Here is a 16347-nt window from a genome sequence, read left to right as displayed (position 1 = left end):
GAAATCAAAACTAGTAGATCAGTGTTTGAAGGCTAGACTAGTAGATCATTGATGAAATCAAAACTAGTAGATCAGTGTATGAATGCTAGCCAAGATAAAACGTGTTTAAATTTTATATCATGATTGCGATATTAAGTGCATGTACTGACAATAATTAATGCTTACGTATCTCTATTACTTTTCATTGTCATGAGGTGTAATAGATCATCACCTTCATCAGACAAATGATCAGTGTGGAGAGTACTAATCCTGACGTCCGTAGTGTGAAAGATCGACACAGTCACTTTCATCAAACAAATGAACTAGCGCTGATGTACCTAGTGTGCAACATCTACACAGCCACCTTCATCAGACAAATGACCAGTGTGGAGCGTACTTGCACTGAATTAGGTAGTGTACAAGATCTACATGGTCACCTTCCTCAGATAAATGACCAGTGTGGAGCATACTAACACTGACGTACATAGTGTGCGAGATCTACACTGTCACCTTCCTCAGATAAATGACCAGTGTGGAGCATACTGGCACTGACGTACACAGTGTGTGAGGTCAACACGGTCACCTACCTCAGATAAATGACCAGTGTGGAGCATACTAGCACTGACGTACATAGTGTGCGAGATCAACACGGTCACCTTCCTCAGATAAATGACCAGTGTGGAGCATACTAGCACTGACGTACATAGTGTACGAGATCTACACGGTCACCTTCATCAGACAAATGACCAGTGTGGAGCATACTAGCACTGACGTACATAGTGTGCGAGATCTACGCGGTCACCTTCCTCAGATAAATGACCCGTGTGGAGCATACTAGCATTGACGTACATAGTGTGCGAGATCTACACGGTCACCTTCCTCAGATAAATGACCAGTGTGGAGCATACTAGCACTGATGTACATTGTATACGAGATCTAAACGATCACCTTCATCAGACAAATGACCAGTGTGGAGCATTCTAACACTGACGTACGTAGTGTAAGAGATCTACACTGTCACCTTCATCAGACAAATGACCAGTGTGGAGCGTACTAGCACTGACGTACATAGTGTGCGAGATCTACGCGGTCACCTTCCTCAGATAAATGACCCGTGTGGAGCATACTAGTACCGACGTACATAGTGTGCGAGATCTACACGGTCACCTTCATCAGACAAATGACCAGTGTGGAGCATACTAGCACTGACGTACATAGTGTGCGAGATCTACACGGTCACCTTCATCAGACAAATGACCCGTGTGGAGCATACTAGCACTGATGTACATAGTGTGCGAGATCTACACGATCACCTTCATCAGACAAATGACCAGTGTGGAGCATTCTAACACTGACGTACGTAGTGTAAGATATCTACACTGTCACCTTCATCAGACAAATGACCAGTGTGGAGCATACTAGCACTGCCGTACATAGTGTTCGAGATCTACACTGTCACCTTCATCAGACAAATGACCAGTGTGGAGAGTACTAGCACTGACGTATCTGGTGTATGATATCTACATGGTCACCTTCATCAGATAAATGACCAGTGTGGAGCATACTAGCACTGACGTACATAGTGTGCGAGATCTACGCGGTCACCTTCATCAGACAAATGACCAGTGTGGAGCGTACTAGCACTGACGTACATAGTGTGCGAGATCTACGCGGTCACCTTCCTCAGATAAATGACCAGTGTGGAGAGTACTAGCACTGACGTATCTGGTGTATGATATCTACATGGTCACCTTCATCAGATAAATGACCAGTGTGGAGCATACTAGCACTGATGTACATTGTATACGAGATCTACACTGTCACCTTCATCAGACAAATGACCAGTGTGGAGCGTACTAGCACTGACGTATCTGGTGTATGATATCTACACTGTCACCTTCATCAGACAAATGACCAGTGTGGAGCGTACTATCACTAGCATAAGTAGTGTGATGAAATGGTGAACAGATTATAGACCACAAAACATATGCAAGTATTTTGCATATTTCTATGGTACATTTGTGGGTATTGCTTACCATCTTGTTGTTTAGCTGAAAGAGTTCGTTGATTCCTTACCATTTCTTATTGTACAATTTATCAGTCAGTGTATGTAAGCTCCATATTGGTCATTTATCTGATGAAGGTTACTGTGCAGTCATGGAAACATAACACTCTAATCTTCTATTAGTTGTATGAATGGGATTACTGTTCTATTGATATTACCAACCTGACCAATAAAATAACTGTACATATGAAAACATTGGTCTTAAGGGCATTATTTATTACTAAAAGTTTAAAAAATTGAAAAAAAATTGTTTACCTCCGTAAACAAAATTAATCCTTTTAAAGAATTTGTATGAATGATGTGAACTAGTCACTTTGATTTTTTTTTGTACAAGTTCACAATACTTTATCAAACAGACAAGACGTCAGAAGCGACTCTATCGTCATCTCAAGTCAGAGGTGAACAAATCACAGCGTGGGGTGTACCGTGCCAAGGCTGGTTACATCAGGGAGAGACCCCTTACAGCCCCAGATTTGTCAATGTATACACCACGCAATGCATCGACAAAATCCATCAACTTCTCTGCTCAGACGGCTTACCAGAGGATACAGAACAAGGTCAAATTAGCACGGCCAGGTAGTTATAATGTAACAAAGTATAAATCAGACAGGACAGGTATTTATAATGTAACAAAGTATAAATCAGACAGGACAGGTAGTTATAATGTAACAAAGTATAAATCAGACAGGACAGGTAGTTATAATGTAACAAAGTATAAATCAGACAGGACAGGTAGTTATAATGTAACAAAGTATAAATCAGACAGGACAGGTAGTTATAATGTAACAAAGTATAAATCAGACAGGACAGGTAGTTATAATGTAACAAAGTATAAATCAGACAGGACAGGTAGTTATAATGTAACAAAGTACAAATCAGACAGGACAGGTAGTTATAATATCATCAAGTATAAATCAGACATAAAATTGAATGTTACAGTGTGGTGACATGAATTATATTGAGTATTATTCTGATGTCTTTAGTTGATGATATCAATCAAACTAGTAGTGTCATAAAAGTTGTGAACTGTTTTCTTAGGTGATGGAGTTGTGACTGATACATCAGATCGTCCTCTGTATGTAGAGGCGGAGCCTGTGGAAAAGCCATGTGGAATCACGGAGGATGATCTCCAGGACACTCAGAAAAAGTTTGAAGTTTTACAGTTTGATATGGAAACCATTGTAAGTAAAAAGGATGTGTGTTAAATATGATAGAATAACATAACTGTTTATACTTTCTGGGTAGTTGATTTCTAGTTACTGGGTAGTTGAGGTTGGGTAGTTGAGGTATACTTACTGGGTAGTTGATGGATAGTTACTGGGTAGCTGATTTGTAGTTACTGGGTAGTTGAGGTATACTTACTGGGTAGTTGATTTCTAGTTACAGGGTAGTTGAGGGCTAGTTACTGGGTAGTTGATGGATAGTTACTGGGTAGTTGATGGATAGTTACTGGGTAGTTGATGGATAGTTACTGGGTAGTTGAGGTATACTTACTGGGTAGTTGATTTCTAGTTACAGGGTAGTTGATGGATAGTTTCTGGGTAGTTGATGGATAGTTACTGGGTAGCTGATGGATAGTTACTGGGTAGTTGATTTCTAGTTACTGGGTATTTGATGGATAGTTACTGGGTAGTTGATGGATAGTTACAGGGTAGTTGATGGATAGTTACTGGGTAGTTGATGGCTAGTTACTGTGTAGTTGATTTCTAGTAATTGGGTAGTTGATTTCTAGTAACTGGGTAGTTGAGGTATAGTTACAGGGTAATTGATGGCTAGTTACTGGGTAGTTGATGGGTAGTTACTGGGTAGTTGATAAATAGTTACTGGGTAGTTGATGATAGTTACTGGGTAGTTGATGATAGTTACTGGGTAGTTGATTTCTAGTAACTGGGTAGTTGAGGTATAGTTACAGGGTAATTGATGGCTAGTTACTGGGTAGTTGATGAATAGTTACTGGGTAGTTGATGATAGTTACTGGGACATTGATGGATAGTTACTGGGTAGTTGATGGATAGTTCCAGGGTAGTTGATTTCTAGTTACAGGGTAGTTGATGGATAGTTACTGGGTAGTTGATGAATAGTTACTGGGTAGTTGATGATAGTTACTGGGACATTGATGGATAGTTACTGGGACATTGATTGATAGTTACTGGGTAGTTGATGAATAGTTACTGGGTAGTTGATGGCTAGTTACTGGGTAGTTGACGGATAGATACTGGGTAGTTGATGAATAGTTACTGGGTAGTTGATAATTACTGGGTAGTTGATGGATAGTTACTGGGTAGTTAATTTCTAGTTACTGGGTAGTTAATTTCTAGTTACTGGGTAGTTAATTTCTAGTTACTGGGTAGTTGATGATAGTTACTGGGACGTTGATGGATAGTTACTGGGACGTTGATTGATAGTTACTGGGACGTTGATTGATAGTTACTGGGTAGTTGAGGTATTCTTACTGGGTAGTTGAGGTATACTTACTGGGTAGTTGATGGATAGTTACTGGGTAGTTGAGGTATACGTACTGGGTAGTTGAGGTATACTTACTTGGTAGTTGAGGTATACTTACTGGGTAGTTGATGGATAGTTACTGGGTAGTTGATGGTTAGTTACTGGGTAGTTGAGGTATACTTACTGGGTAGTTTAGGTATACTTACTGGGTAGTTGATGGATAGTTACTGGGTAGTTGATGGTTAGTTACTGGGTAGTTGAGGTATACTTACTGGGTGGTTGATGGATAGATACTGTGCAGTTGATGGATTGCTACTGGGCAGTTGATGGATAGTTACTGGGTAGTTGATGGATAGTTACTGGGTAGTTGAGGTATACTTACTGGGTAGTTTAGTTATTCTTACTGGGTGGTTGATGGATAGTTACAGGGTAGTTAATTTCTAGTTACTGGGTAGTTGATGGATAATTACTGGGTAGTTGATGGGTTGTTACTGGGTAGTTAATTTCTAGTTGCTGGGTAGTTGGTGGCTAGTTACGAGATAGTTGATGGATAGTTACTGGGAAGTTAATTTCTAGTTACTGGGAAATTGAGGTATAACTACTGGGTAGTTGATGGTTAGTTACAGGTGAGTTGTTGGATAGTTACTGGGTAGTTGATGGTTAGTTACAGGTGAGTTGTTGGATAGTTACTGGGTAGTTGATGGTTAGTTACTGGGTAGTTGATGAATAGTTACTGGGTAGTTGATAATTACTGGGTAGTTGATGGATAGTTACTGGGTAGTTAATTTCTAGTTACTGGGTAGTTGATGAATAGTTACTGGGTAGTTGATAATTACAGGGTAGTTGATGGATAGTTCCAGGGTAGTTGAGGTATACTTACTGGGTAGTTGATGGATAGTTACTGGGTAGTTGAGGTATACGTACCGGGTAGTTGAGGTATACTTACTTGGTAGTTGAGGTATACTTACTGGGTAGTTGATGGATAGTTACTGGGTAGTTGAGGTATACTTACTGGGTAGTTGATGGCTAGTTACAGGGTAGTTGAGGTATACTTACTGGGTAGTTGATGGATAGTTACTGGGTAGTTGATGGTTAGTTACTGGGTAGTTGAGGTATACTTACTGGATGGTTGATGGATAGATACTGTGCAGTTGATGGATTGTTACTGGGCAGTTGATGGATAGTTACTGGGTAGTTGATTGATAGTTACTGGGTAGTTGATGAATAGTTACTGGTAGTTGATGGATAGTTACTGGGTAGTTGAGGTATACTTACTGGGTAGTTGATGGATTGTTACTGGGCAGTTGATGGATAGTTACTGGGTAGTTGATGGATAGTTACTGGGTAGTTGAGGTATACTTACTGGGTAGTTTAGGTATGCTTACTGGGTAGTTGATGGATAGTTACTGGGTAGTTGATGGTTAGTTACTGGGTAGTTGAGGTATACTTACTGGGTGGTTGATGGATAGATACTCTGCAGTTGATGGATTGTTACTGGGCAGTTGATGGATAGTTACTGGGCAGTTGATGGATTGTTACTGGGCAGTTGATGGATAGTTACTGGGTAGTTGATGGATAGTTACTGGGTAGTTGAGGTATACTTACTGGGTAGTTTAGTTATTCTTACTGGGTGGTTGATGGATAGTTACAGGGTAGTTAATTTCTAGTAACTGGGTAGTTTATTGCTAGTTACTCGGTAGTTGATGGGTTGTTACTGGGTAGTTAATTTCTAGTTGCTGGGTAGTTGGTGGCTAGTTACGAGATAGTTGATGGCTAGTTACTAGATAATTGATTTCTAGTTACTTGGTAGTTGATGGATAGTTACTGGGAAGTTAATTTCTAGTTACTGGGAAATTGAGGTATAACTACTGGGTAGTTGATGGTTAGTTACAGGTGAGTTGTTGGATAGTTACTGGGTAGTTGATGGTTAGTTACTGGGTAGTTGATGGTTAGTTACTGGGTAGCTGATGGATAGTTACTGGGTAGTTGATGGTTAGTTACTGGGTAGTTGATGGTTAGTTACTGGGTAGTTGATGGATAGTTACTGGTTAGTTGATGGATAGTTACTGGGTAGTTGATGGTTAGTTACTGGGTAGTTGATGGTTAGTTACTGGGTAGTTGATGGTTATTTACAGGTTAGTTGATGGTTAGTTACTGGGTAGTTGATGGTTAGTTACTGGGTAGTTGATGGTTATTTACAGGTTAGTTGATGGTTAGTTACTGGGTAGTTGATGGTTATTTACAGGTTAGTTGAGTACAAAATAATCATCAGAAGTTATACATGTGATGATTTCTGCTACACAGTCTTCTGTTAAACAGGATGGTAGGTTCCAGATCATAAAGGAAGACACCATGGATATGTACTACCCAGGACACAAAGACAGACACCAAGGTAAGATTTCTCTTGTCACAAAGACAGACACCAAGGTAAGATTTCTCCTGTCACAAAGACAGACACAGAGGGACACTTAGGTGTAGATATCTCCTGTTATAGAGATAACAGAGAGACACCAAAGTGTAGATATCTCCTGTTATAGAGAGATACCAAGGTGTAGATATCTCCTGTTGTAGAGAGATACCAAGGTGTAGATATCTCCTGTTATAGAGAGATACCAAGGTGTAGATATCTCCTGTTATAGAGATAACAGAGAGACACCAAGGTGTAGATATCTCCTGTTATAGAGAGATACCAAGGTGTAGATATCTCCTGTTATAGAGATAACAGAGAGACACCAAGGTGTAGATATCTCCTGTTATAGAGAGACACCAAGGTATAGATTCATTTGTCTTCTTTCTGTTTTTCCCTACTCGTCCCTGTTTTCCCTGTTTTTAATGTTGCCGTTGCACCTAGATTTCATGCCTGCTGTGTGAAATTGTTTTCCTCCTGGAGACTCAATGCTTTTCTCTTGATTCTTTTCTCACCTCAGGCTTCCTGATTCCTCTGTTCTTTATTGTATCCTTTCAAACTTCATTTTGACATTGTATTTTAAGCATTACTATCTGTGTGAGAATTTCCTTGTGGTATTTATAAAATAATATATTTAGACTTTTGTATGGAAATGTGAACCCTACACTCAATTCATAAAGTATTTTACATTTCAAGTATGCTATTCATATCACATGATTAATGTGCATGTACTTTGTGAATTTTTATTGATGCATTTTTTCTATATAGAAGACCGTAGTGTACTGAAACCTCGACCCAAGTCTGAGATGTTACCGTCCCATAATAATCATGAGGAGATAACTTTGAAAGAACGACCAAAGTCTGAATCTCATCTGTTGCAACTACGACAGGCAAAAAAAGTTGCCACCAAATCAGCCAGCCGCCCTAATCCAAGTGTCTCTTCGACCAAGATGAAAGATGGCCAGTATGTAATGATTATCCCATGTAACATTCTCTCCCTCACCCCACCCTCACCCCATTCCTCTCATCTCCCCTCACTTACCCACCCCACTCATTTCCCAACCCTCACACCTCCTAGCCCCACCCACTTATCTCCCACCCTTCTCATCTCCCACCCCTCTCATCCCCCACCCCTCTCATCATCCTCCCTTCTCTTCCCCCATCCCCATCTTTCTCATCTCCCCAACTCCATCCCTTTTATCCCCTGCCCTCTTATCCTCCATCCACACCTCTCTCATTCCCTACCTCGAACCTTCTTATCCCCCAACCTTCTCATCATCTGCCCCTGTCTTCCCCATCCCCATCATCACCCCACCTCTCTCATCCCCCTGCCCTGTCATTCCCCATTCACACCCTCTCATTCCCTACCCCACTCTTCTTATCCCCTACCTTATTATTCCACCATCCATCTCTTCCTCCATCCCTCTCTTCCCCCCAGACCTTTCATTCCCCACCCCTCTTCTTCCCCCACATTATCCCCACCCACCATCACCATCCTCTCACCCATTACCCCCTTCCCACTCATCCCCCACCCAAACATCCTCTCACCCTTACCCCCTTCCCACTCATCCTCTCACCCTTATCCCCTTCCCACTCATCTCCCAACCAACCATCCTCTCATCCTTACCCACTTCCCACTCATCCCCCACCCAACCATCCTCTCACCCTTACCCCCTTCCCACTCATCCCCCCCCCAACCATCCTCTCATCCCCCCCCTTCCCACTCATCCCCCACCAACCATCCTCTCATCCTTACCCCCTTCCCACTCATCCCCCACCCAACCATCCTCTCACCCTTACCCCATTCCTACTCATCCCCCACCCAACCATCCTCTCACCCTTACCCCCTTCCCACTCATCCCCACCCCTATCCCTCTCATCCTCACCCACTTCCCACCCATCCCCCACCCAACCATCCTCTCACCCTTACCCCCTTCCCACTCATCCCCCACCCAACCATCCTCTCATCCTTACCCCCTTCTTACTCATCCTCTCACCCTTACCCTCTTCCACCCATCAACCATCCAACCATCCTCTCATTCCTACCCCCTTCCCACACATCCATCACCCAACCATCCTCTCATCCTCACTCCCTTCCTACTCATCCCCATCCAACCATCCTCTCACCCTTACCCCCTTCCTACTCATCCCCCAACCAACCATCCTCTCACCCTTACCCCCTTCCCACTCATCCCCCACCCAACCATCCTCTCACCCTTACCCCCTTCCTCCTCATCCCCCACCCAACCATCCTCTCACCCTTACCCCCTTCTCACTCATTCCCCACCCAATCCTCCTCTCACCCTTACCCCCTTCCTACTCATCACCCACCAAACCATCCTCTCACCCTTTCCCCCTTCCCACTCATCCCCCAACCAACCATCCTCTCAACCTTACCCCCTTCCTACTCATCCCCCACCCAACCATCCTCTCACCCTTACCCCCTTCCCACTCATCCCCACCCCTATCCCTCTCATCCTCACCCACTTCCCACCCATCCATCACTCAACCATCCTCTCACCCTTACCCCCTTCCCACTCATCCCCCACCCAACCATCCTCTCACCCTTACCCCCTTCCCACTCATCCCCCACCCAACCATCCTCTCACCCTTACCCCCTTCCCACTCATCCCCCACCCAACCATCCTCTCACCCTTACCCCCTTCCCACTCATCCCCCACCCAACCATCCTCTCACCCTTACCCCCTTCCCACTCATCCCCCACCCAACCATCCTCTCACCCTTACCCCCTTCCTACCTCATCCCCCACCCAACCATCCTCTCACCCTTACCCCCTTCCCACTCATTCCCCACCCAACCATCCTCTCACCCTTACCCCCTTCCCACTCATCCTCCACCCAACCATCCTCTCACCTTACCCCCTTCCCCCCACTCATCCTCTCACCCTTACCCACCCAACCATCCTCTCACCCTTACCCCCTTCCTACTCATTCCCCACCCAACCATCCTCTCATCCTTACCCCCTTACTACTCATCCCCCAACCAACCATCCTCTCACCCTTACCCCCTTCCTACTCATCCCCCACCCAACCATCCTCTCATCTGCTTTGACCCCTTCCTCTTGTCCCCCACACATCCATCCTCTCACCCTTACCCCCTTCCTACTCATCCCCCACCCAGCCATCTCTCTCATCCCCCACCCAACCATCCTCTCACCCTTACCCCCTTCCCACTCATCCCCCACCCAACCATCCTCTCACCCTTACCCCCTTCCTACTCATCCCCCACCCAACCATCCTCTCATCCTTACCCCCTTCTTACTCATCCCCCACTCAACCATCCTCTCACCCTTACCCCCTTCCCACTCATCCCCCACCCAACCATCCTCTCACCCTTACCCCCTTCTTACTCATCCCATACCCACTCCACTCATATCCTTATCCCTCTCATCTCAATCCCTCTTATCCCCATCCAACCATCCTCTCATCCTTACCCCCTTCATCCCCTACCCAACCCTCCTCTCACCCTTACCCCCTTCCTACTCATCCCCCACCCAACCATCCTCTCACCCTTACCCCCTTCCCACTCATCCCCCACCCAACCATCCTCTCATCCTTACCCCCTTCCCACTCATCCCCCACCCAACCATCCTCTCATCCTTACCCCCTTCTTACTCATCCCCCACCCAACCATCCTCTCACTCTTACCCCTTTCTATTCATCCCCCGCCCAGCCATCCTCTCAACCTTACCCCCTTCCTTCTCATCCCCAACCCAACCATCCTCTCACCCTTACCCCCTTCCCACTCATCCCCCACCCCAATCCCTCTCATCTTCACCAACTTCCCACCCATCCCCCACCCAACCATCCTCTCACCCTTACCCCCTTCCTACTCATCCCCCACCCAACCATCCTCTCACCCTTACCCCCTTCCTACTCATCCCCCACCCAACCATCCTCTCACCCTTACCCCCTTCCCACTCATCCCCCAATCAACCATCCTCTCACCCTTACCCCCTTCCCACCATCATCCCCCCTTCCTCTCACCAACCATCCTCTCACCCTTACCCCCTTCCCACTCATCCCCCACCCAACCATCCTCTCACCCTTACCCCCTTCCCACTCATCCCCCACCCAACCATCCCCTCCCAACCATCCTCTCACCCCACCCAACCATCCTCTCACCCTTACCCCCTTCCCATCCCCCACCCAACCATCCTCTCACCCTTACCCCCTTCCCACTCATCCCCCACCCAACCATCCTCTCACCCTTACCCCCTTCCCACTCATCCCCCACCCAACCATCCTCTCACCCTTACCCCCTTCCCACTCATTCCCCACCCCCATCTCTCTCATTCTTACCCACTTCCCACCCATCCCCCATCCAACCATCCTCTCACCCTTACCCCCTTACTACTCATCCCCCAATCAACCATCCTCTCACCCTTACCCCCTTCCTACTCATCCCCCATCCAACCATCCTCTCATCCTTACCCCCTTCATCCCCTACCCAACCCTCCTCTCACCCTTACCCCCTTCCTACTCATCACCCATCAAACCATCCTCTCATCCTTACCCCCTTCTTACTCATCCCCCACCCAACCATCCTCTCACCCTTACCCCCTTCCTACTCATCCCCCACCCAACCATCCTCTCACCCTTACCCCCTTCCTACTCATCCCCCACCCAACCATCCTCTCATCCTGACCCCCTTCCTACTCATCCCCCACCCAACCATCCTCTCACTCTTACCCCCTTCCCACTCATCCCCCACCCAACCATCCTCTCACCCTTACCCCCTTCCCACTCATCCCCCACCCAAACATCCTCTCACCCTTACCCCCTTCCCACTCATCCCCAACCCAACCATCCTCTCATCCTTACCCCCTTCCCACTCATCCCCCACCCAACCATCCTCTCACCCTTACCCCCTTCCTACTCATCCCCCACCCAACCATCCTCTCTCCCTTACCCCCTTCCCACTCATCCCCCACCCAACCATCCTCTCACCCTTACCCCCTTCCTACTCATCCCCCACCCAACCATCCTCTCATCCTTACCCCCTTCCCACTCATCCCCCACCCAACCATCCTCTCATCCTTACCCCCTTCCCACTCATCCCCCACCCATCCATCCTCTCAACCTGACCCCATTCGTACTTATCCCCCACCCAACCATCCTCTCACCCTTACCCCCTTCCTACTCCTCTCACCCTTACCCCCTTCCTACTCATCCCCCAACCAACCATCCTCTCACCCTTACCCCCTTCCCACTCATCCCCCACCCAACCATCCTCTCATCCTTACCCCCTTCCCACTCATCCCCCACCCAACCATCCTCTCACCCTTACCCCCTTCCCACTCATCCCCCACCCAACCATCCTCTCACCCTTACCCCCTTCCCACTCATCCCCCACCCAACCATCCTCTCACCCTTACCCCCTTCCTACTCATCCCCCACCCCACCATCCTCTCACCCTTACCCCCTTCCCACTCATCCCCCACCCAACCATCCTCTCACCTTACCCCTTCCCACTCCACCCAACCATCCTCTCACCCTTACCCCCTTCCCACTCATCCCCCACCCAACCATCTTCTCATCCTTACCCCCTTCCCACTCATCCCCCACCCAACCATCTTTTCACCCTTACCCCCTTCCCTCTCATCCCCCACCCAACCATCCTCTCATCCTTACCCCCTTTCCACTTATCCCCCACCCAACCATCCTCTCACCCTTACCCCATTCCTACTCATCCCCCACCCAACCATCCTCTCACCCTTACTACCTTCCCACTCATCCCCCACCCAACCATCCTCTCATCCTTACCCCCTTCCTACTCATCCCCCACCCAACCCTCCTCTCACCCTTACCCCCTTCCCACTCATCCCCCACCCAACCATCCTCTCATCCTTACCCCCTTCCCACTCATCCCCCATCCAACCATCCTCTCACCCTTACCCCCTTCCTCATCCCCCACTCCTCTCATCCCCCTTCCCCCCCACCCAACCATCCTCTCACCTTACCCCCTTCCTCTCACCTCACCCCCCCCACCCCTCTCACCCCCCCTTCCTCCCCTTACCCCTTCCCACCCATCCCCACCCAACCATCCTCTCACCCTACCCCCTTCCTACTCATCCCCCACCCAACCATCCTCTCACTCTTATCCCCTTCCCACTCGTCCCCCACCCAACCATCCTCTCATCCTTATTCCCTCCAACCATCCTCTCACCCTTACCCCCTTCCCACTCATCCCCCACCCAACCATCCTCTCATCCTTACCCCCTTCCCACTCATCCCCCACCCAACCATCCTCTCACTCTTATCCCCTTCCCTCACCCCCTTCCCACTCATCCCCCAACCAACCATCCTCTCAACCTTACCCCCTTCCTACTCATCCCCAACCCAACCATCCTCTCACCCTCACCCCCTTCCCACTCATCCCCCATTCCCACTTCACTCATCCCCCACCCAACCATCCTCTCATCCTTACCCCCTTCCCACTCATCCCCCACCCAACCATCCTCTCAACCTTACCCCCTTCCCACTCATCCCCCACCCAACCATCCTCTCAACCTTACCCCCTTCCCACTCATCCCCCACCCAACCATCCTCTCAACCTTACCCCCTTCCCACTCATCCCCCACCCAACCATCCTCTCACCCTTACCCCCTTCCCACTCATCCCCCACCCAACCCTCTCACCCTTATCCTCTCATCCTCTACCCCCTTCCCACTCATCCCCACCCAACCATCCTCTCACCTTACCCCCTTCCCACCATCCCCCATCCCCAACCATCCTCTCTCCTTACCCCCTTCCTTTACCCCCTTCCTATCCCCCCAACCCAACCATCCTCTCACCCTTACCCCCTTCCTACTCATCCCCCACCCAACCATCCTCTCACTCTTACCCCCTTCCCACTCATCCCCCAACCAACCATCCTCTCATCCTTATCCTTCCCACTCATTACCCACCCCCATCCCTCTCATCCTCACCCACTTCCCACCCATCCCCCACCCAACCATCCTCTCACCCTTACCCCCTTCCTACTCATCCCCCACCCAACCATCCTCTCATCCTTACCCCCTTCCCACTCATCCCCCAACCAACCATCCTCTCATACCTTCCTCCCCTTCCCTCTTCCTACTCATCCCCCACCCAACCATCCTCTCACCCTTACCCCAGATACTCATCACACACCCAAACATCCTCTCAAATGTGTACCCCCTTGATTTTGTTGACCCAACCATCCTCTCATTGTTACCCCCTTCCCAAGACATCCCCCAAACAATCCTCTCAAAGGTCATTACCCCCTTACAGTAAAACCATCATCATCCAAGTCTTACCAGGGATGTCAGAGTCTTGTAAAACTGATCTCAGTGCTGCAGATTCTTGTAGGACTGTGGACACAGGCTACTCAAGCTTTGATGAAAGGAGTTCCACTTTAGAAGAATCAAAAGCAGAGAAGCCACATACATCCTACAGTGACAGACAGTCTTTGTCCCATAGTCATTCAGCTACCTCAACTAGGAACAGCAGTAGTGGCACTAAAAAGGACAGTCAGTTGAAGAAAGTAGGGATAGAAATTGTACCTCATATGGATCACAGCAAGCCTCGCCCAGTCAGTGTTGGAGGGATTGGAACCATATCTCTTTTGGAAAACATCTCCGAGGCACGGTACTGGGAAGATGCTTACAATGTGGATATTACAGATGAGGCCAGTAGTGATGACAGTGACGCTCACACACTCTCATCTACTGACAGTGGCATAAGTCGGCGTCAAGGTGATGAGCTCCAATCTAGTCTTGCTCTTCTAAAACAACGTCTCAGTGAAGAGCCAGTCCAAACCAAGGTGAAGGACAAACTACTAAAGAACAAATCAAAGTTCAAATGTCAGGATCAAAACACACTTGAGAAAGAAATGAGGATTAAACGACAGCGACGGTTGCAACAGCCAAGAGCAAGGACAAACCAGAATCTAGTCATCAGTTCAGAGTCTATAAAGTCTAAATGTGAGTCGGGGAGCAGGCAGGCTATCAGTTCAACAGTGGGCAAGGAACAGGCTATCAACATTGATCACAAACCGCTTGTCCGGCAGTCAGATGGCAAACTTGCCCGGTCAGTCTCTGCTCCAATGTCATCAACCTTTCATCACAAAGATAAGTCAAGTGAAAAAAGAGAAAAAATCAGTTATACAAACAATGCCAAAGGAAAGAAAATCTCAAAACTGGAAGCTGAAATGACAAAGGTGTTAAATAAAAATCCCAAAGTAGGACGTCTTGTGAAACGTGGTGAGGGCCTGTTGTCCCCTGACCTGATGAAGAAATTGATTTCAACTCTAGCCTAAATTTTGCTGTTGTAGTAGTCAGGCTGGCAATGTCTATCACAGGATTTAGTCATAACTAATAATTCCCTACCATCATTTTAATTGTAAGTAAAACCTTTGTCTGAAATCCAAGTGTCCATTTTAATGATGATGGCATATGTTTGTATTGTGTTTGCTCTGTGCCAAATAAGGTTTGATTGCTGGTGCATTTCATCAACATGTAAACTTTTGTTCATGTTTCTGAATCCCAATTTGGTTAATGTATTTAAGCTTGAATCATGTATATTAACTAAGTTATTTCCTTGTACAAGACAGGGATATGGTCAGACAGTAATACGGTCAGACGGTGATACGGTCAGACAGTGATATGGTCAGACGATGATACAGTCAGACAGAGATACGGTCAGACAGTGATATGTGATACAGTCAGACAGTGATAAGTGATACGGTCAGACAGTGATATGTGATACAGTCAGACAGTGATAAGTGATACGGTCAGACAATGATACATTCAGAAAGTGATACGTGATACAGTCAGACAGTGATACGTGATACGGTCAGACAGTGATACGTGATACAGTCAGACAGTGATACGTGATACGGTCAGACAGTGATATGGTCAGACAATGATACAGTCAGACAGTGATATGTGATACGGTCAGACAGTGATACGTGATACAGTCAGACAGTGATATGGTCAGACAATGATACAGTCAGACAGTGATATGTGATACGGTCAGACAGTGATACGTGATACGGTCAGACAGTGATATGGTCAGACAATGATACAGTCAGAAAGTGATACGTGATACAGTCAGACAGTGATACGTGATACAGTCAGACAGTGATACGTGATACGGTCAGACAGTGATATGGTCAGACAATGATACAGTCAGACAGTGATATGTGATACGGTCAGACAGTGATACGTGATACAGTTACAGTCAGATGGTGATACGGTCAGACAGTGATACAGTCAGACAGTGATATGGTCAGACAGTGAAATGGTCAGACAGTGATACGTGATACGGTCAGACAGTGATACGTGATACAGTCAGACAGTGATACGGTCAGACAGTGATACATGATACAGTCAGACAGTGATATGGTCAGACAGTTACAGTCAGATGGTGATACAGTCAGACAGTGATACGATCAGACGATAATA

General features: G+C 47.1%; 1 protein-coding gene across 1 annotated transcript; it reads left to right on the top strand.

The window, feature by feature from the left end:
• Positions 1–2400: 2400 nt before the first annotated feature.
• LOC132546781 (uncharacterized) lies at positions 2401–15200 on the top strand (the record flags this gene model as incomplete). The annotated part of the gene is made up of 5 exons (XM_060210496.1): positions 2401–2620; positions 3083–3225; positions 6809–6881; positions 7665–7860; positions 14174–15200. Coding segments are annotated over 5 exons (1659 nt in total), but the record flags the coding sequence as incomplete, so codon positions are not given.
• Between the last annotated feature and the right edge of the window lie 1147 nt (positions 15201–16347).

The sequence above is a fragment of the Ylistrum balloti genome, unplaced genomic scaffold (genome assembly GCF_031769215.1).
Source record: "Ylistrum balloti isolate Yb309-2 unplaced genomic scaffold, AGI_CSIRO_Ybal_v1 Utg369914, whole genome shotgun sequence".
In the NCBI taxonomy this organism is placed as follows: domain Eukaryota; kingdom Metazoa; phylum Mollusca; class Bivalvia; order Pectinida; family Pectinidae; genus Ylistrum; species Ylistrum balloti.
This window is presented reverse-complemented; position numbering and strand designations above follow the sequence as displayed.